Consider the following 22,599-nt stretch of genomic DNA (forward strand, 5'->3'; position numbering starts at 1 on the left):
ATTAATTTAACCCTTAGATGCACGAGTGACTGGACCCTACAGTCTTCCATAAGTGGGTCAAAAATGACCCATACTAGAATCAATGTGTTTTTATGCCAATTTTGCAATTTTGGTTAGGAATAATCACTTGTATGATATTTAGTATTATATTTAGGAGTTGATAAGAATCAAAAGTTCCTATTGGATTCCATAGAAAATGCATGCAGGTCATTTTTGACCCACTTATGGAAGGTTGGGGTAGTAACACAAATTTCTTAAAATGTATAAAAGTTAAAAATGTGAATGCCATGATATCAAAAACATGTTTTTCGCGGAATACCTGGAATATGAAATGATAAAAAAATTTCATTATGAAGATATTTCAAGAAAACAACCTGACTGGGTCATTTTTGACCCACTTATGGAAGGTTGGGGTAGTAACACAAAAACTAAAATTTCTTAAAATGTATAAAAGTTAGTTAAAAATGTGAATGGCATGATATCAAAAACATGTTTTTTTAGGAATACCGAGAATATGAAATTATAAAAATTTTCATTACAAAGATATTTCAAGAAAACAACCTGACCAGGTCATTTTTGACCCACTTATGGAAGGTTGGGGTAGTAACACAAAAACTAAAATTTCTTAAAATGTATAAAAGGTAAGTTAAGAATGTGAACGGCATGATATCAAAAACATGTTTTTTGAGGAATACCTGGAATATGAAATGATAAAAAAAATTTCATACAAAGATATTTCAAGAAAACAACCTGACCGGGTCATTTTTGACCCACTTATGGAAGGTTGGGGTAGGAACACAAATTTCTTAAAATGTATAAAAGTTAAAAATGTGAATGGTATGATATCAAAAACATGTTTTTCGCGGAATACCTGGAATATGAAATGATAAAAAATTTTCATTACAAAGATATTTCAAGAAAACAACCTGACCGGGTCATTTTTGACCCACTCATGCATCTAAGGGTTAAGTCAACAACTCATTGAGTCCTGGTCCGCCGTTCCCACCATGACCTTGATCTGCTCACCTTGTTAGATCCCTACTAATCACTGTAGTTGAGTAATCAAACCAACCAAGCTTCTGTTCAAATTGTCCTTGTAGAGTTTTTCCAATGATTATAATTTTTTTTCAGGTGGACGCTTGGATCGCAGAGGAACTGCGCCACGCCCCAGCCGGCCTAAGTCACGGCTGGTTTGTCAGCAACCTGGAGTTCTTCGACCTTCAGGACAGTCTGTCCGATGGTACTCTTATCGCCATGGCACTTTCGGTGGCTGTGGCGTTCAGCGTCATGCTCCTGACCACCTGGAACGTGATCATCAGTCTATACGCCATCTTGTCCATTGCCGGCACCATTTTTGTCACCGTGGGGTCCCTGGTGCTTCTTGGTTGGGAGTTGAACGTTTTGGAATCTGTCACTATTTCCGTGGCAGTCGGGCTCTCGGTGGACTTCGCCGTCCATTACGGCGTAGCCTACAGGCTCGCTCCGGAGCCGGATCGTGAAGGGAAGGTTATTTTCTCACTCAGCCGAATGGGATCTGCCATCGCTATGGCCGCCCTGACCACATTCGTTGCCGGGGCCATGATGATGCCGTCAACTGTCCTAGCGTACACCCAGCTGGGTACGTTCATGATGCTGATCATGTGCATTAGCTGGGCTTTCGCTACTTTCTTTTTCCAGTGCCTGTGCCGCTGCCTGGGACCGCAGGGCACCTGTGGTCAGATTCCTCTACCCAAAAAGCTGCAGTGTCAGGCTTTTTCTGAGGGCCAAAACACGGGTCCTTCATCCCAAGGGAAGAACTCCGGCCTGGGGAAATATCAGCTGGACGGCAGGGACGGGAACGCTGAGCATTACGAGTTGGAGCCATTGGCGTCGGGCGATAAAACCGAAGATAACACTCAAGAGGACCACGAGGTTTGTTCCCAGCTTTGCAATGGAATACCCCAACAAACTCAGAATAACGGGAATACAAAGACTGAAAACGGTCTAGTCACCTCAAGGTGCCGGTACCCACAAAACACAAACTGCTCATGCGGGGAACCCCCTCCGCAGTGGACACTACAAGACTCGAACCCGGTCCCGGTTGCAGGAAAGCATCCAAACAAACTCTTAGCAACAATCCCGGATCCGGTTTGCGCGCACATGAATTGTTGCATGCACTACGTTCCTTGTCCACATTTGCACCGCTGCACCCCGAGAAGAGAACTGTACCCCAGACAAGCACCTGGACTCTGCTGCCATATCAAGAAGTACTGCGTCCACACCGCAAATACGCAGACCGTTCCAGAACATAGACCCTTAACCTCCAACCAGCACACAACCCAATCTCCTGGCTCTGTGAACGGCTCGGAGCCTAAAACACGAGAGACAGATCAGAATCTAGAAGTGCCAAGCACCCCAAGACGGACTCTGTACTCCCCTCATCAAGGACTAAAACCCACAGACCCTGGTCACTGTAACCATACATCCATTATTACCCCGCAAACCCCGACAATACAGAGTCAAACCCCTGGCGATTGTGATCTCGTCACCGCCGCTCGGGGGGAAAGTCTCAAAAAGTACAAGCAGAACTTGAAACGGGGGAAAAAACTCTACTGTTTTAACCGGGCCTTGAAAGTCAAGTGCAACTCGGTTTCGGAGTTTAACGTCCCAAAAAGTGAAACGACTCCAGTTGCAATAAACAACAGTCGCTCTTCTGAAAGCTTATGCTAAGGATAATACGCACAAAAATCCACAATAATGGTTTCACTTTCACTTTCATTGACCCATACACACTTTTGCTAACATTAGCCACGTTTACATGACGAGTTTTTCTCTTTCTGAATGGAATCTTTCCGAAGGACCTTTCCGAAAACAATGGTATTCATGGAAAGGAATATTCCAATCACGTGTGTACATGCCTTCAAGTTATTTCCTTTAAACTTAAATAGCCAAAAACATACCACTTCCACACGGATAGGGAGGATAACTATTAACAGTTATTTAACCTTTAACATGAACATTAATCAAACGTAATAACTTTTTCTGGGTACATGATACCATACAGCATCCATATCAAACTTGTGTGGGCCGCACTAACATTAAACTTTCATATCAAGGCGGGGGCCTCAAACTAGTGTCCTGCGGGCCACATTTGGCCAGCGGGCCGCATATTTGCGACCCCTGGTATGCATGCAAAGGAATATTCCAATCGCGTGTCTACATGCCTTCAAGTTATTTCCTTTAAACTTAAATAGCCAAAAACATACCACTTCCACACGGATAGGGAGGATAACTATTAACAGTTATTTAACCTTTAACATGAACATTAATCAAACGTAATATTTTTTTCTGGATACATGATACCATACAGCATCCATATCAAACTTGTGCGGGCCGCACTAACATTAAACTTTCATATCAAGGCGGGGGCCTCAAACTAGTGTCCTGCGGGCCACATTTGGCCAGCGGGCCGCATATTTGAGACCCCTGGTATGCATGGAAAGGAATATTCCAATCGCGTGTCTACATGCCTTCAAGTTATTTCCTTTAAACTTAAATAGCCAAAAACATACCACTTCCACACGGATAGGGAGGATAACTATTAACAGTTATTTAACCTTTAACATGAACATTAATCAAACGTAATAATTTTTTCTGGATACATGATACCATCATCCATATCAAACTTTCATATCAAGGCGGGGGCCTCAAAGTAGTGTCCTGCGGGCCACATTTGGCCCTGGGAATCCCATTATATGTTCATTCGGATTGGCACTTTTCGGAATGAGGTGTATAAAAAGGTTACATTCTTTCCGTTTGAGCAAATAACCCGAATGGAATTGGAATATTTGGGTCCGTGTATACGTGGCTAGTGTTCAATATTTTGCAGATATTTGCACAGGCAGGAAACCATTGTACAGCTTCTTTGCTATGAAATATCAATAAATGATTGAATGAAATAACTAATCATCGATTACAGATATGTAATGTGCTGAAAAGAAATATTTCATCCCCTGTTGCCTCCTTGTTATAAAGGACTTTGTATGTGATTGAGGGAATGAAGTATTTGATCCCTGACCAACCAGAAAGCATTGTGACCTGTAGACATGACAAAACACGACTATAGTCACATTTATACTCTTTTTATTTACAACATATTGCGCAACTGCAGGGTCTTGAGACACATGCTAACTCGCAAACTAGAGAGCTAGCGACCTAAACGGTAGCCTTCAAGTTATTTCCTTTCAACTTAAATAGCCAAAAACTTACCACTTCCACACGGATAGGGAGGATAACTATTAACAGTTATTTAACCTTTAACATGAACATTAATTAAAACGTAATAATTTTTTCTGGGTACATGATACCATACAGCATCCATATCAAACTAACATTAAACTTTCATATCAAGGCGGGGGCCTCAAAGTAGTGTCCTGCGGGCCACATTTGGCCCACGGGCCGTGTGTTAGAGACCCATGCTGTAGACCCAACACAAGACTGGAACTACAAGACAACACCAAGTCCAAAGTCCTGTTTTGCTTTGGTAACACTTATTTCAGTCAATGAAATTTATAACTTTGATGTACTCACAGTTACAGCAGACACCACAGACCATAAAATGCATCCCGGCTGGATTCTGTAATTCAAAATATACATAGTATAAGTATAAAATTGCCTCATAAACGCCGGCGCCTTCTTTGCCACGTGTCTGGCCTCAAGTCATCGCCAGGATTAGGAGCGTTGCTCCACTTTACTTAGGTTGATTTACACACCATCAGATTTTATATCACAGCAGCTCAGTCAATAAGGGAGCATGTCCGAATGTGGTTGTAAAATAATTCAGTGCATAGTGCCCACCCGCCTTGTACAATTACAATACTTGCACAGTAAACACAGTACAGATAAGCTGGCAGCAGATATTTAGTTATTATTCAAACAGGGGTTCTGATTTACACTGATTTACACTCAAGCGCAACGTTTTTTGTGTATGACGCCATATTGGTTGATGTGTTTACATTGGATGCATATTTAACAACGCTACCTGTGATTGCTCTGGTCCTATTTTACTGCAGTTAATGAAGTAGTCACAGTTTATCAGTCCTTCATTCGTGCACTTAAGTCATTTTTTTAAAGTTTAATGTCTGGACCGACTTTTATTTGACGATATTTTCCAAATAAAATGGTGACTTCTACTCGACTGGTTTCCAATGAGCATCGTTGCTAACTCGTTACTTTTCGGTTTATTTCGGCAGCCAATGGCTGCGGGAGTTACTATGATGTCTGACAACTATTGATCCAAAGACAAACGTCAGTGATTGGTTGGTTGTACGAGGCGCCAAAATAAACAGGAAGTGATGGCTTCGCTTGTCGCGGTAGGCAATAATACTTATATGATCTCAATTTGATACAAAATTAATAAGTTTTTGCGTGAAATGTGTTAACATCATGGAAAGATGTAGTCATTCTACCTTTAATTTGTTCCCCATGATTAACAGCATAGCTACAGCACAGAACCAAGTTTCTAGACGAAAAAAATACATGGTGTATTTACTGTAACTAACGTATTTGTTAACAATGTAACAGTAGCAACAAAATACAGTTGTCACCCCAACCTTTGGGTACACTACATTATTTCCTTTGCTTTAAATTGTAACTAATTCGTTTTTTTTATGGAACTTAAATAGAAAATGGTAAGTCTGCGAGGAGAGTGCTGTCTCTACAAGTCAATTCACTCAACATTTTCCATTTCCAGCAGGAAGATGCTTTGACAAGATGGGATGCCGCGTAACTGCAACTTCTGTAAGTACTTTTGTATGCTCCTAATTGTTTCTCAATGTGTAAAAGTTATTTAAAATTGGTTTAACGACTGAGAGACATATAGGGTTTATAGGTTTAAAAATAGACATTTTATGGATGCATCCATTACTCCCCGGGGGGGGTGTTGGAGTGTAAGCCATGTGAATAGCCAGTTTGTACTTCACTGTAAAATGCACCAGTGAAGTACATCATGGAGTACCATGACTTGCCATGGAAATGTGGCTCTTCCCTCACATTCCCCCTCCAACCTTTCTAACCATGTGCACATACTACACCAAACAAGCTGCATTCAACACACAAAACCTCCCACATCGTTTGCATTCAAGATCTTATTTTGGCAGCTCCACCATGACTGCTTTTCTTCTCTACTTAGTAGCTGTACTGAAGATGAGCTCTGTAATTATATTGACTTAAACACAGGTCAAATATTAGCTGTGGCTGGTGGGGGGGCGGCGGGGCGGGTTATTACATTTCCCTGCGAGGATGTCTTCTCAGAAGCATGTTGTATATTCCACCAAGCTGGAAATAACTGTGAAGAGGTTACAGAGACGCAGAGCGTGTTGACTTGGTCAACATTTGCCTGCACTTTTCAAATTAGATCTTAGTGGAGGCGAGACCGACGGAGATGAAACAGGATGTTCTTTACTGCTGTTTGATTGCCATTACGCTTTCATATCATGTAAACATCCTACTATATCTTTTGCCTTTAAAAAGAAAAGTTGTATTATTTTCCTCAAGATGCTATTAAATTAATAATAAATATTGAGTAAAATAAAATAAAAACAATTAACTAAACAATTATTAAAAAATACTTTAAAATGTTAAATTAACATTACATATGATATATAAGTAATTAACATTTAAAAATATATATTAAGTGCATATTTAATTAATATTTTGTATTTAAACATTCTAAAAATATAATTTAAATTAGTAAATCTATTTTTATTTTTGTCAAATATCATTTAGTAATTAAATATTTTATTATATATATTTTAATATATATAAAATAATTGTTTACAATACAAAAAAGTAGTTAATATAAAAATAAAATTTCAGAAGGAGTACCAATTATGAAAAAAAAAAACTAAAAATAGTCCAAATGCTGGATTTGTGTTATTCTCTGTTGAATGCAGCGTGTCAGCAGAAGCAGGGTCAGTGCGCTGTATAATGTCACGCCTCGTAAAAGCTCACAGGAAGCAGCAGCATAGGCAACAGGAAGCTTTCCTCTTCCCAGTAGCTTCCTGTTTTCACACACACACACACACACACACACATTGACCCTAGCAATATGCTTGCAACTCACAAACCGGACCTTTTTCATCACCGTTAGTGTCGCAACGCCATGAGGTTGTAGTATATTTATGAATAAAGTCGAATAGAGATGACCAAATTTGGTAATTAATAGAAAGAATATACAGAACATTTTCATACTGTAAACCTTTAAAATAAATATGTCTTCTGTCGCCACTTAGTGGACAAAACTTGAATGATCACAATGGTTTTCTTATTCGCATTTATTAAGGAATATATAATCCACATTAATATGTAAATATAATTGTGAAAAAGATCAATGTATTAATTAATTATTTAAAAAATTTATAACAAATTATTATTGATGTTATTAGTATTTTCTACATATATTTTTTTATACTGTCCGTTTGGGTCCCTTTCACCACACACTTCTTTTTTATACCCACAACCTCAGCAAAGGAGGACGTGGCAGGAGAGGAGATTTACCTCCATAGGAGGAAGTGAAAGTATGCTTATTGGTCCTCCTTTCCATTCAGATTTCCTACAACTGTGCAACTAATGTGATTCATAACGTTGTGTATTTTCATTATCTTTTACTAGACACAGTTTGCTCTTGATCATGAAAGCTACACCCAAGTAATCCATAAGCAAGGAGAACTGTTGTCAAAATGAATGTGAATGAATGGTTGCTTGTCTATATGTGCCCTGTGATTGAATGGCGACCAGTTCAGGGTGTACCCCGCCTCTCTCCCAAAGTCAACTGGTATAGTCAATATACAATACAATAAAGACCGAAGCTTACTGACATCCAATATGGTTCACGGAAGAAGGAAACCAGCTCAGATTACACTCTATGAAGTACACGAATCATTGACTTCTATAATCTTTTACAGAATTTCTGTAACCTCACCGCCGTCTTTGTGGAGGACTTTTCCTTTTTTCTGGTTTCAGAGTTCACTAGTGTGCGTCAATGTTCTCAAGTTGAATGCCATTCTCGGGCTGAACGTCGGCCATCTTCTTCACTGCAGTATCTTTGAGGATTTGCGAAACAAGGCGCTCGTAAAACCACTCCAGGTCCTGAGGGTCCTCTGGCCAGATCAGGTATTCTTTCCTCTGGACGAACGCTCTGACTGCGTTGTACTTCATCAGCTGGTAGTGGGGCACCTTGATTGGATGACATCAGAATAGTCATTATTAATGTTATTATTCGTGGCTAGCCGAATCCACGTCTGTAACAGAATAATTTTCACTGTTACTGTCACACATTCCTGAAAAGAAACACCGTAAAGTTGTCCATGGTGCGGCAAGAGTTTTCATTAGATCAGGGGTCTCAAACACGCGGCCTTTGGCCCGCAGGACACTAGTTTGAGGACCCCGCCTTGATATGAAAGTTTAATGTTAGTGCCGCCCGCGCAAGTTTGATATGGATGCTGTATGGTATCATGTACCCAGAAAAAATTATTACGTTTGATTAATGTTCATGTTAAAGGTTAAATAACCGTTAATAGTTATCCTCCCTATCCGTGTGGAAGTGGTAAGTTTTTGGCGATTTAAGTTTAAAGGAAATAACTTGAAGGCTACCGTTTAGGTCGCTAGCTCTCTAGTTTGCGAGTTAGCATGTGTCTCAAGACCCTGCAGTTGCGCAATATGTTTTTAAATAAAAAGAGTATAAATGTGACTATAGTCGAGTTTAGTCATGTCTACAGGGCTCTAATAATGCTTTGTTAATTTTAATCTGAAAAAAATTATTTGTGTACCCACCAACTATATGTGGTTTCTTAAGTTTTTATTATTTGCCGTTTTATTATTATATTTATTTATTTATTACTGATTGATTTTTGAGTTTGAGACCCCTGCATTAGATATTACATGAAAAAACCCCAGAATAATTCTATGTAAAACGTATTGGCATTGGCAAAACTGGCCGTGTATTTATTTGGTATTGGCCGGATACCAACATTTCACCCACCCCTAGGTGTATTCTTTCCATTCTTTCCTTTCTAAAATTAACATTTTGACAAGGAACTTACCTTCCCAACCACCAGCATGATCAGAACATTTTTGAGCTCGTTCAGCATGCGACCCTGAGCCAAAGTGAATGCCTCCAAGCACCAGCCATCTGAAGAGGGAACAGGAAACATTTGGTTTTTAATCGCTTGTACTGGCCAACTGGCGTCAACAAAAGCATTTGTCAACGTAACTAAAACCGAAACCAGCACTTGCTTGTACATTTTGTAGAGGACACTCATGGAACTCAATCCGGGGAGGCAGACACCCTCTCTCTTTAACAGTCAACTCAAAACCTTAACCCAACCAATCAGGGTAGTCAAAATTGCAATTTAGAAAAAAAAATACCTTTAAGGAACTCCTTGGAGACAACGCACACAGTCTTCCGACTGCTCCAGATGGCATCTCTGATGTTGGAGAGGTAGTCCTCACCGGGCAGGAAGTCTCTGGCCTCAAAACAACAGCGCAGGATGTTCTCTTCTGAAAACTTGTTGTCCAACTTCTTGAGTAAAGCCGCCTCCACCCACCTGTAGTCAATGTTGCTGAAGCAGAGGTAGGCATCGTACTGCACGTCCTCCAAAGGAGGCGGCGCTTTGGGACCTTCAAGAACCCTACCAACAATTTTTTTGTAGAAGATGTAGACGCGGCCACGGAGACGGGCGTAGGCAATTCCGCACTGGATGACAATGAGGACAAGGAGGGCAGAGGCGATGAACAGCGCAAACTTTAGCTCTTGGACCGCCAACTCATCATCTACCTCACATGGCTCGACAATCCGGGAATAGTTCAGCAATGGAAGATCGTAGTGAACAGCCGGAAATTTGCATCGGTACTCCTTGACCGGGCTCAAGAAGGTTACATTTGTCACATCCATCCACTTCAAGAAACCCTCAAGATTACAGTCACAGTAAAAACGATTTCCCATCAGATTGAGAAAGAGAAGGGACTCAAAGTTTCTGGGATCCGGGTAGGCCAGGAAGTTACTGGAAATGTCAAGTCTTTTAAGGCTGTTGGGAAAAACATCGGGTTCAAGATAAGTCAAAGCATTGGATGAGAGGTCAATCTCTATGATGGAGCTGAGACCGTTGAAAATCCCTTGTGGGAGACTCGTGAGGGAGTTGAAGCTTAAATTTAGACCGACCAGATTGTTCAGATGATTAAATACATCAAGGCATGTCCCCCGAGCCCAAACCAACTGCAAGGAACTATCATGAAGATCCAGAACTTGTAGGCTATGATTAAGAGGCACTGATATATTTTGACCAAGAATACACCACTTGATAAAATTACCACCAAAGAAGAAATTCTGAAGATTCTTGAAAGCGGTTAAAATGCGATAAACATCCTCCAGGTTTGTTAATCTATTGTTTGTCAGATCCACGTGGGTAGAGTTGATGCCGAGTTTATCTATATTGTAAACATCTACCAACCGATTATCACCCAGAAGGAGAAATTCCAAGTTTGGTAATGCCGCCGGAAAACCCAAGTTCCGCAGGGAGTTCCCTGTCAGATATAACGCTCGTAATTTAGGAAGCCCTTCAAAAACGTAATCACCCAGTACACCGATGTTATTAAAAGACAAATCCAAAACCCGAAGTTCGGCCAGATTGCGAAATGTGTGGGAATACACTTCTCCGAGTATGTTGAATGACAAGTTAACCATTCTTACATTTCCCTGCAGACCACTGAAGGCGTTGTTGTTAATTTGATTGATTTTGTTTTTCGAAACGTCAATAATTATTGCATTGGTTAGAGGACTAAAAACAGCCTGCTGTAAGGCAAATATTCGATTGTTCGACAAATCGAAAATGTTCAAGTTACTCTTTGCCAGACCTTCAAATGTGTGCCTGTCCGGATCGGGTAGGTTGTCATGTGAGAAACCTTTCCCCAAGTGTCCGGAGAATATGAGGTGTACAATGGGAGTCCCTTGTATCGCTTTGAAGAACAGTTCAGTTGTGTTCACGTTGAACCCGCTGGTGGATAAGTCGAGGACATTGAAGGCCATTCCTCGAAAAGGGTTTCCGCATTTTTCCCAATCAAAATGGACATTTCCCATTTTGTACAAGTCATTAGAGTCCAAGTTGAAATGTGTGAAGTACTTCCCCCTGAAACCGATAAGATCCTCTTCACATAGTCGTTCAATGTTGTTCAACATCAGGTTCACCTGTGTCAGCTTTATCAGTTTGAAAAAGAAAAATCCAGGTTCGAGCCTTCGTATATTGTTTCCAAAAAGATTAAGCAATTCTAAGGACAAGAGTGGTTCGAAATAGCTGTGAGACATTATTGTGTCTGTCAAGCGGCAGTGGTCGATGAAGAGATGTTTTAAATTGACCAGCCCTGCAAATGCTCTTAGCTCCAGCTGAAGGTCAAGATTGCTACCCAGAACCAAGCGAACCAACTTAGTCTGCCTGAGAAAAGCGTTGTTCCGAATGATGAGCGGCACGTACTGCTGAGTGAGATCTATTTCCAGAAGCTGCTCCAGATTTTTGAATGATGTGCTGTTGATCTCACTGATGCGGTTCCTCTCCAAGTAGAGGGAGGTGATTGTTGGAGGAAGAGTGGGAACCCACTGGTAATTCTGTCCATGACAAGCAGCAACAGGGCCGTATATTTTGCAAGATGTGAGGACCTGTAGAGAAACAAACTTCACTACATGTACAGTAGAACCCCTCTTATGTCTGAGCCCCTTGGACTGGCTGACTGATGTTAATGTAATTATTGAGCCGTAGCACATATTTTACATAAAACTATTGAAGTTGACAGACATTTAAGTTTTATTTATTTCTCTATATCCCAGCTATGACAGCTATGCAGTATTCTCCCAAACCTTGTCTGAGTTTCAGGTGCTTTTTGGTGTCGATGAGAAGGACATTGTGGGCACTCTAGGACCTCAATCCATTGCGACAAAGTGCTTAATAATCATTTTCTTTGCTGACTGTTTTCCCAACTGAATGTAATTCTGGGCTGGACTCGTCTTTACCCAAGAATCTTGCATGAGTTCCATAGCGAGGGTGTGTTTCCGCATATTTTATCAATTTTTCAAATTATCGCATTGTAATTTTTTCATCAAGCTACAAACAAATTTCATTCATTCATTTTCTACCGCTTATCCTCATGAGGGTCATGAGTTAAAAAAATAAAATAGTTTCTTTTTTTAACTCATATATTTCTTAGCTACCCTTTGAGTGTAAAGTTGCTGTGTGATGAATATAGTGTTCTTAGTAAGATGACAGCGTGAGTCAGACTGTTATGCAGATATAGATTTGCTATGCCACTTATCCTCTCTAAGGTCGCGGGTGTGTGCTGGAGGCGGGGTACACCCTGGACTGGTCGCCAGCCAATCACAGGACACATATAGACAAACAACCATTCACACTCACATTCATACCTATGGACAATTTGGAGTCGCTAATTAACCTAGCATGTTTTTGGAATGTGAGAGGAACCCGGAGTACCCGGAGAAAACACGTGCACGGGGGGAACATGCAAACTCCACACAGACATGTCCGCGGGTGGAATTGAATCCCGGTCTCCTAGCTGTGAGGTAACCCGCTAACCATTCGACCGCCGTGCAGCCCTAGAAACAATTTGTATTTGTTGACAAAAAAAAACCCAAAAACTATATTAGGAAAGCAGGAAGTGAACAAATGTAACAGTTAGTGATTGTAAAAGTACCAGATGGAGGGGTAGGATTTAATGAGCTTTGCTTCTTCTGATTATGGGATGCATTCAATTGTAATCTGATGCACGTTCAAATAAAATAAAACCATTACCATTTCCCGAGTAAGGAATGACTAATTTCTCTTACATCTCCACTACACAAACATAAGCATCTTCTCCAGAACCATACACCGGTTCTTCTAATGAAATCCACTCATTACACCGACCTACCTGCACGTACATGCCCACGGAAGCCAGCTGAAGAACCGGGGTCCACATGCTGCTCTTCCTGCAATTGAACATCCTGTTGGGCGCCTCCGTGGACGCTAAAAGCTGATGCTGTCGCAGTTGCTGCGTTAATGCAACTACAAGCACGGTGCATGAGCGGCACATATAACACAGGAGGAAATTGTGTAAGGCTATTTGCTTTGCACGGGTACATAGTTCACCGTAGAGGCTAACAATGACTTCCTCTAATGAAGCTTCATTCAGCAATGTTTGAGCTTCTAGCTGATAGCTAACAAAGTATCATAATTACAGTAATAACCGCTGTTGTTCCGACTGCTGCATGGCTTTTTTATGTCAGCATTGAATATTTCATTGCACATTTAATATGACATCTGATGAGAAAAAATATTACATATGTATGCTGTTATTACTTCAACATTATGATAACACTATTCTATTATACTATACTATTGTCACATGTTGATGTCTTTATGCTTCACTGATGATGTTTATTTCTTAGGTGCTGATACTTCCCACGTTCTTTGGCGGCTCATGAACGCACCGTAGTTACCGTGAGATGCGAAAGCAACACTTTTCATATTCGGAGTAACCTTCAGGGATTTCCTCTGCCCCCGACTGGAAGTCAAACGGTGACGTTTTGGAATATCCTACTTTACACATCAACACTTCAGCCTCCCACTTCCCAATGACGAGCCTTTGATGGTTTTATTGGAAATGTTCTGTGTACATTGGATGAGGTGTTCATTGTGCATCAGTTTACAGACTTTATTATTTTTAATTATATGACTTTAGTTACATGAATGGGCGGCACGGCGGTCGAGTGGTTAGCGTGCAGACCTCACAGCTAGGAGACCAGGGTTCAATTCCACTCTCTGTGTGGAGTTTGCATGTTCTCCCCGTGCATGCGTGGGTTTTCTCCGGGTACTCCGGTTTCCTCCCACATTCCAAAAACATGCTAGGTTAATTAGCCACTCCAAATTGTCCATAGGTATGAATGTGAGTGTGAATGGTTGTTTGTCTATATGTGCCCTGTGATTGGCTGGCCACCAGTCCAGGGTGTATCGCGCCTATAAGACAGCTGGGATAGGCGGTAGAATGCGGTAGAAAATGAATGAGTGAATTATTACATGAATATGTAAATTAATATTTAGAATTACATGGTAATATTTAGTGTAATATCGATAATACATTTCAATCAATAGTCTGATGAACTACTATTATGATTAATGATTAGTATATTAATATGTATTCATATTGTGTATATATAGTATATATATTAACATTAGCATTAATTTGTATACTGATAAAACCTATTACTCATACTATGAATTAATTCATATCAATATCGAATAATATTAATTTCTTAATCAGTATTAGTAATAGTGATTGTATTGCTTCATAACGTCTGCCTCTAAAAGGAGTCAATTTAAGTTGCAGTACACTTTTCTTCCACTTGGTGGCACAATGGGCCTTAAAGAGTGTTGCGCTTACAGCATTTGTTGTTCCGTTATTCATCATTCATATTAATAGTTGCATTGATCATTTATTGTAAATATCACTATTGATATTTTGTTGTATATACAATATTTTTATATGATTGGATATATTACAGGATAACATGAATATGGGTATCAATATCAGCATTCATATTGTGATTCATGTATTTAATTAAATGTTGGGGTTTAGTTGATTATTGATTTCATAAAATTATTTTATTATTATAATAATATAATAACATCATCATTAGTATTAACTAATAAATATAAACATTTAATGATATTAATTCATATTAGTATTATGAATAATACTTTTATCGATCATCACCTTTGTCAGCTTGTCCTTTCAGTTGCAATACACTTTATTTCCACTGGGTGGCAGGAAAAACAAACACGGTTTTCTTGTATAATTTATTCGTGTTGAAAACTTTCCGTTGTCGTTTTGTTACATTACAACCTCCATCTTGTGTAAACTGTGCGCCTCCCCTCCGCCTCCTCCCGAGGCTTTCAACGTGGCTTCTCTCTCCATTTTCCCTCTTTTCTTGAGGAGGTGCTGAGCCAGGAAGACCACCAGCACCACCACAAACACGCAGCCCACAATGATGCCCACCAGGCCTCCCACCGTCACCGCCGAGGGCTGCCCGGTTGGACCCACGTGTGGGGTTAGAGTGGGGGCGCTCGGGCTCGTCAAAGCCTCCCCCGAGCCCTCCCATTCTTCATCCTCGTCCTCGCTTTTGCGTTTGCAGAAGACCTCATCCACCAGAGCGAAACCTTTGCGGCAGGAGCACTTAAAGCTGCCGTAGGTGTTCTTGCAGCGATGCTCACAGTAAGCGAAGGCGCACTCGTCCATGTCGATGCACACGGTGCCGTCGAGCCGCTCCTCTGCGATGTAACCGTCCGGACAGAAGCACTGGTACTGGTCGTTTGGGTCACACTCTGCTTTGCACTCCTCCTTGCCACAATGCAGCTTACACGTGTTTGCAGAGTGGGTGTCCTCTATGTAACCTTCATAACATGAGCATCTGTAGCTTCCCGGGGTGTTGTGACAAATGTGCTCGCAAGGGGCGGACGCGCACTCGTCCTGATCCACGCACACGCCGCCGGTCAGCTTGAAGCCATCCTCGCAGACGCACCTGTACCCGCCCGCCGTGTCCACGCAGCGGAAGTTCTCCCCGGGACACTGGCGTTCGTCTGAGCAGTCGTTGAAGTCCACGCACGACCGCCCGTCCGACGCCAATTCGAACCCGTGGCCGCACATGCACAAGTGGGCGCCGTTGGGGTCCTCCAAGCAGGCGTGCTCGCACCCCAAACGGGTGCACGGGCCATCCGGGTCCTCCTCGCATGTGACTTTGTTGACGGGGTGTATGGAGAGTCCGGGCGGGCAGTAGCAGGAAGGTTGGTGGTCCGGACCGGCGATGCACTTGTGCTCGCAACCCCCCTGGAAGATCTCGCAGCTCCACGGAGCCTGCAGCCACTTCTGGAAGAAGCAGACGTACTTGAGCTCGCTCGGCATCCGTATGGCGGTGCTTCCGGGGGGCAGGGAATGCAGACCCTCCTCCCCTAACCCCAGGGGGTTGGTGTAGATGACATACTCCCCCGCCGCCGACGCCTCCTCGTCCAGGCGTGTGCACGCGTAGTCGAAGCTGTACGCGCACAGAAAGCCGCTCACCCTCGCGTCGCAGCGCTTTTGCGTCCACCGGAACCCATCCTCCGCGGATACAGTGACGCATCGCGGTGAGGAGCAGCTGCGGTCAAAAGTTTCAGCCCAGTTGTTAAAAACACTTTCACCGTCTTCCGTCACCCACTCGTAGCCCTTAAGGCCAAGTGTTGCATCGGGGCACCTGATGGGGCGGTGCAGACCGATCCAAAAGTGACCAGAAGCGTTCCCCAAAAGCGCAACGAGCGCATCGTGTGTCGATTGCGAGCCCACGGTCATTAAGTGGCCGTTTTGTTCTTTGCATTGATTCTGCGCGCTCGTAAAGTCACCCGCGGTTCTATGCACGGCGTAACACTGCTTCCCAAAGCAGGAGCCGCCGTTCGGCTCCGTCCCAGCGAGCCTCCCCGCCAGGACAAGCAGCACAGCCACAAGCAGTCCGGTAACATCCTCCATGTTCAAGTGGTCGTGCGTCCCTGCAGCCTTGAAGCGGGTTTGTTGGACAAAGTGCTCGGCGCGAATTTATAATCTTCTGATTCCATACTGGCCCGCCGAGTAAGGAAGGAAGTGGCTCTTAAGCAGCCTTCTTGTTCATCCAAACATGACTTCTTCTCCAAGGGAGAACAACAACCTCGGATTGTTAGGATGTTCCATGCACGAACGCCCGCTAGGCACGCCTACGCGTTGAAGTAGCCCCTCCCACGAGGGGCCTAGCTGTCAATCACAAAGGAGGATTTGCGTGCCAGGATTTGGGGGCGTTAACATTACAACTAATTCTGAGATAATGACATTATTTGTCATTATTTGTATTATGTATAGTAATAAATTAAAAAAAACACAATATATTTAATAATAATACAAATAATTATATTAGTTTAGGCAGTCAAGTGGTTAGCGCGCAGACCTAAGGTTCTAGGAGCCCAGGGTTCAATTCCACCTTCTGTGTGGAGTTTGCGTAGGTTTTCTCCGGGTACTCCGGTTTCCTCCCACATTCCAAAAACATGCTAGGTTAATTAGCGACTCCAAATTGTCCATAGGTATGAATGTGAGTGTGAATGGTTGTTTGTCTATATGTGCCCTGTGATTGGCTGGCCACCAGTCCAGGGTTTAGCTCACCTCTCGCACCCCTGTGACCCTCGTGAGGATAAGTTGTTGAAAATGAATGAATGAATTTATTTATCACAGCAAGTCTTCCAGAAAAGCCACAGACCACCACACTACCACCACCATATTTTGCTGTATTGCATATTTTGATGTAATGGGTCTTGGGGATCATCAAGAGTGTGGAGTTTGCATGTTCTCCCCGTGCATGCGTGGGTTTTCTCCGGGTACTCCGGTTTCCTCCCACATTCCAAAAACATGCTAGGTTAATTAGCGACTCCAAATTGTCCATAGGTATGAATGTGAGTGTGAATGGTTGTTTGTCTATATGTGAGGATAAGCGGTAGAAAATGAATGAATGAATGAATGAATATTAATTCAAAGGCTACACGGTGTGGTTCATGCGGGCCACTGAAGGTGTTTGCTCATTCTTGCTAGCTAAAGATAAAAGCTAAAACAAGCACAAGGTTTTCTTTGTCACACTTAATCGCTTGAACTCGGTTAAATACAAACACATAGTCTCACAAATACAGATAAAAGGACTAAGGTGACAACTGACAGTTAAGGTGGAAACATCCGGCGTGTGTATCATAGCTTTGCAACAAAGTAAATCACAGAATGTTCCAGACACCTTGATGCACTTGCAAACAAAGGACAGCAGAAGCGGTTGAAGAAAGGGCAGTGGCGAAAGCTGATTGGTCTGTGACTCCAGTCTTGGATCCACAGTCTTGGATGTATAAAAAAAGGCCGGGCAGGGAAAGGAAGGGTGCTTTTTTTTGCAGATGCGCTGTCATAAAGCCTGCTTACTTGAAGGCATACAGGGACTGCAAATAAGCCGGGACGTCTGTATTAGCTACAATCTGGTTCTCATTCTAGGATTTGGTTCTTTAAGATGCCCATACCCTCTATTTGAAACCCACTTAGAATCCTCAGGAGAAGATCCGAGTTCAATTCCACCCTGGGCCATCTCTGTGTGTCAAAAAAACACGCTAGGTTAATTAGCCACTCTAAATTGTCCATAGGTATGAATGTGAGTGTGAATGGTTGTTTGTCTATATGTGCCCTGTGATTGGCTGGCCACCAGTCCAGGGTGTACCCTGCCTCTCGCCCGTAGACAGCTGGGATAGGCTCCAGCACCCCCCATGACCCTTGTGAGGACAAGCAGTAGAAAATGAATGAATATTAGTTTAAATATGATTATTGTTTCTTACTAATAATACGATGAAAATGATAAACTAAAAGCATTACCTTTATTGAAAAAAGTGGGAGCGGCGTTACTGACTGTCAGTTCGCACACACACACACACACACACACACTGACTCAGAGACGCTAGCGACAATTTGCAGTCATAACAGAGCAGATTACTCATCTTTCAGAAAAAATAAATCAGAAATGGCACATGAATTCATTCAATATTTAATGTTCCCTTATTAGTAAAAATAATAGTGGGGCGTCATTGTTAGTACGTATGAGCTCATAGCAGCACACAGTGGTTTTACATTCAAGGTCTTTCCTACAGTGAATGAATGTATATTTTATATATCTTCAATATAAATATACAGTATAAAAAACACTCACTGGTCATGACAATTGATACACCTGTACAGTTGATCTGATTTGATTTCAGGTCATAAATATGCTTATATGTATTGTACTTTGCGGTGGTGTACAACTCCATGAAGTGATCAGTATATGGTTTTTTTTTTTTTTTTTTACAGTAAACACAGCATTAACACAGTATATCTGACAGGATGCTGATACTGACCCGGGTATATTTGCAGTGTTGTGATGATTTTGTTGAATCAATAATCTGATTCAGCTTCAAACACGACATTCATACATTTGTCCAGTGTGTCACAAATGATTGATCATACTTATAAAAAAAATATTATAGAATTTATGGATGAAATGGGTTGTTTGTGTATGTGCAGGTTGTGTGTGAGTGTGTTTTTTTGTCATTGTCATTGTCGACAACTCGACCCTAATGAGAATTCCTCAGCCTAGACTTCATTTAGTGTTATTTTACTGTGATAATGCCTCTTTTTTTAAGTACCATAACTATTAGGCCTTGTGGTTTGTTGTCATGGTTTAAGATTAGGGTTTGCTTTATAACAGGAATCAGGTTTAAGGACTTATATGTGCCCTGTGATTGGCTGGGGACCAGTCTAAGGTGTACCCCGCCTCTCGCCCGAAGACAGCTGGGATAGGCTCCACGACCCTTGTGAGGATTAGCAGTAGAAAGAAAATGAATGAATGAACTATTAGGCCTTGGTTTGTTGTCATGGTTTAAGATTAGGGTTTGCTTTATAACAGGAATCAGGTTTAGGGACTTATATGTGCCCTGTGATTGGCTGGCGACCAGTCTAAGGTGTATCCCGCCTCTCGCCCGGAGACAGCTGGGATAGGCTCCAGCACCCCCCGCGACCCTCGTGAGGATTAGCGGTAAAAAACATGCTAGCTTAATTAGCCACTCCAAATTGTCCATAGGTATGAATGTGAGTGTGAATGGTTGTTTGTCTATATGTGACCTGTGATTGGCTGGCGACCAGTCTAAGGTGTACCCCGCCTCTTGCCCGGAGACAGCTGCGATAGGCTCCAGCACCCTCGCGTTTTTCTACCCCATAAGCGATAGAAAATGAATGAATGAACTATTAGGCCTTGGTTTGTTGTCATGGTTTAAGATTAGGGTTTGCTTTATAACAGGAATCAGTCCCTAAACCTGATTCCTGTTATTCCTAGTCTACATGTGCCCTGTGATTGGCTGGTGACCAGTCCAGGGTGTACCCCGCCTCTCGCCCAAAGACAGCTGGGATAGGCTCCATCACCCCCGACCCCTGTGAGGATAAGCAGTAGAAAAATGAATGAATTCATGAAGGTTTCGGGACTATGGTTTTGCCTTAACAGGGTTGGAGTTAGCCTTACATGATGATCATTATAAAGGAATTGTTATCAAAAATGAGTATTTTAATTATCATGCAACCATGGTCGCTCAATTTAGTTCCAGCAGAGCCATGAAGACATCTCTCTTGTCGCTACACCCTCCTCTTGTGGTTAAAATCTTTGCGAGTCACTTTTCAACTGTTTATCAAAAGACAGCCTCTTGTACGTCTCCGTGGTGACCTGCTGCAGGTAGAAAATATCCATATCGGGCCTTTTGATGGAGGAAAGGTCGAGACTCCCGCAGCGTTTGGCCATGTTCCTGACCAGGAAGTAGAGCATCACCAGGCACAGCAACACAAACACGCTGATGCCCAAAACGCTGCCTGTTTTTATGTACGACGGCACGGCGGCGGGGTACGACTTAGCCGGCGTAGGCTGCGGCCGGGTCGCGTCCCACGCGTAGTCCTCCTCAGGGTGGACACACATGTACCCATCGAATAACGTGTACCCCTCATTGCACGAACACTCGAACCCCCCGAAGAGGTTCGTGCACGTGTGCTCGCACTGCATTTGAATCTCGCACTCGTTGATGTCCGTGCAATACGGGGTGTTGTTGTGGAGGTCTTGAATGTAACCTTCAGGGCAGAAACACTGATGCATGTCCTGCGAGTCCACATCCGTGTTGGTGACGCAATTCGCCGGACAGTCCGCTTGGTCACAGTGCATCTCGCACCGAGTGGGGTCACGCGCAGACACCCTAAAACCCTTATGACACACACACACGTAAACCCCGTCGGATTTGTCACACATCATGTGCTCGCACTTCTCGCAGATCCTCACATCCACGCACACCCCGTCTTCGTCCACGAAGCCGTCTTTACACACGCACTCGAACGCACCGCGGGTGTTGACGCACTCCTCTCCTTCCTCCGCGCACTCGTCTCGCAGAGCGCACTCATCCACATCCACGCAGCTGCTCCCGTCCCGGGACGGCTCGTACCCGGCCTGGCAAGTCACCGTGCGGTTGTCCGACTCCTGCTGCGGCTCCGTGCAGGTGATGCGGTTGGCGTGGAGATGCTGTCCGAACGGGCACGTGCAACCGGATGTTCTGTTGCAGGAGTGCTCGCACCCGCCTTCCATGACCTCGCAGATCCACGGAGCTTGGAGCCAATGTCGATCGAAGCACAAGAACTTCTCATCCGGGTGGACGGCACCGGTTTTTCCCACCACTGCAACGGTTCCTTGCGGAAATGTGTGATTTAGCGCAATCCCCATCGGCGCCGTGTAGCGCACATCGGCGCCCCTTCCCGTGGAGACCGCGCTGCAAGGCTCCACGATGGAATACTGGCAAACATATCCGTCCAGTTTCTGACCGCATGGCGTGTTTCGGAGAGTCATTCCTCCCATCCCCGCTGTGAACGACGTGCACTGGTCCGGCGAACCCACCCAAAAACTCCCACTGATGCCATTCATTAAATACTCCTGATTCTTCACATCCACGGACGAAGACAGTTCCCCACTCGCGTTTCGGCAGCTTTCCCGCGCCCCTTGGTAGTCTTTGGTGTCCAGAAGCAGCGCAAAGCACTGATTAGCGACGCAGCGTCCGCGCTGAGAGTGCACACTTTCCAGGAACCCGCACAAGCAAAGTGCGCAAATGAAAAAGGCAATCATGACGGCGAGGAAGATGATGAGGAGGATGGAAGGCTGGGATCGACGATATGAAGCTGCAGAAGAGACTGGAAGCTCCTCATAGCGTCCATTTATAAAAACTAGGAGCTCGTGTTGGATCAGCACAGGAAGGAAGTTCCGTTCTGGTGGGTCCGCTTGCTCAACCCTCCCCCCTCCTCCCCCCACCAGCTATGTTCTGAAGCTTATCACACTCAGGCTCATTAACACACACACACACACACACACACACACATGCCAACAGAAATAGACACTAGAGCCAGGGTGTCCAAAGTGTGACCCTGGGGCCATTTGGAGGCTGCATCTCCACAAAAATAAAAAAACAGCTAAAAAAAATCAGTACTTTAAGGAGAAAAAGTTGAAATTCTGATAGTAAAATATCAGAATACTAGCCTTCTTATTTTTACACTATGTAAAAAAAAAGGGTGTCCAATATGCGGCCCATGTAGCCAGTTGTCAGGTTAGAGACCTTTTTGGACCCTTGGCAATTAAACAAGAAAACTAAAATCCACATAAAAAATGGAAAAAAAACATTAATTTTACAAGAATAAACACAAAATATTAGGAGAATAAAATCATAATATTCATAAAATATAAATATTAAGGACTAAAATATGTATGTAATTGTTTTACTTTTATATGAAAAAAATGCAGATGAAGTCAAAATATTATAAAAATAAAGCTATAGTATTACAATAAAAAAATTATGAGAAGAAAGTTTGTAAAGTTCGTAAAAAAAAATGTCATGGGTTGCTTTTATTTTGTTAATTTCCTGTTTTCGGTCTTCTGTTTTTTTCAGGTAACTTGGTTTGGTG

The 22,599-nt window shown here is 42.9% G+C and overlaps 4 protein-coding genes across 5 annotated transcripts in view; 1 reads left to right on the plus strand and 3 right to left on the minus strand.

The window, feature by feature from the left end:
• The window catches only part of disp1 (dispatched homolog 1 (Drosophila)), a 41,081-nt gene extending 37,368 nt beyond the window's left edge, over positions 1–3,713 (plus strand). For both annotated transcript variants that reach the window (XM_078794501.1, XM_078794500.1), the window contains exon 10: positions 1,132–3,713. In XM_078794501.1, the coding sequence (XP_078650627.1) occupies positions 1,132–2,709 (1,578 nt within the window). In that variant the 3' untranslated portion in view covers positions 2,710–3,713. The remainder of the gene's footprint in view (positions 1–1,131) is intronic.
• Positions 3,714–7,314: 3,601 nt separating this feature from the next.
• On the minus strand, positions 7,315–13,073 carry LOC131140267 (toll-like receptor 5). Its single transcript, XM_058090535.2, has 4 exons — positions 12,949–13,073; positions 9,406–11,686; positions 9,081–9,169; positions 7,315–8,214 (listed from the first exon to the last, which is right to left on the minus strand). Exons 1-4 carry the CDS (start codon positions 13,018–13,020, stop codon positions 8,008–8,010), a joined length of 2,649 nt encoding a protein of 882 aa, XP_057946518.2. The 5' UTR covers positions 13,021–13,073; the 3' UTR covers positions 7,315–8,007.
• A 1,763-nt stretch (positions 13,074–14,836) lies between these two features.
• LOC131140285 (thrombomodulin-like) lies at positions 14,837–16,779 on the minus strand. Its single transcript, XM_058090560.2, has one exon. The coding sequence runs from the start codon at positions 16,570–16,572 to the stop codon at positions 14,908–14,910; it is 1,665 nt and encodes a 554-aa protein (XP_057946543.2). The 5' UTR covers positions 16,573–16,779; the 3' UTR covers positions 14,837–14,907.
• A 1,692-nt stretch (positions 16,780–18,471) lies between these two features.
• LOC131140292 (thrombomodulin-like) lies at positions 18,472–21,929 on the minus strand. Its single transcript, XM_058090569.2, has one exon. The coding sequence runs from the start codon at positions 21,767–21,769 to the stop codon at positions 20,270–20,272; it is 1,500 nt and encodes a 499-aa protein (XP_057946552.2). The 5' UTR covers positions 21,770–21,929; the 3' UTR covers positions 18,472–20,269.
• Between the last annotated feature and the right edge of the window lie 670 nt (positions 21,930–22,599).

This window comes from Doryrhamphus excisus, linkage group LG11, assembly GCF_037039965.1.
Source record: "Doryrhamphus excisus strain RoL-2023G ecotype Guam linkage group LG11, RoL_Dexc_Guam_v1.1, whole genome shotgun sequence".
In the NCBI taxonomy this organism is placed as follows: Eukaryota; Metazoa; Chordata; class Actinopteri; order Syngnathiformes; family Syngnathidae; genus Doryrhamphus; species Doryrhamphus excisus.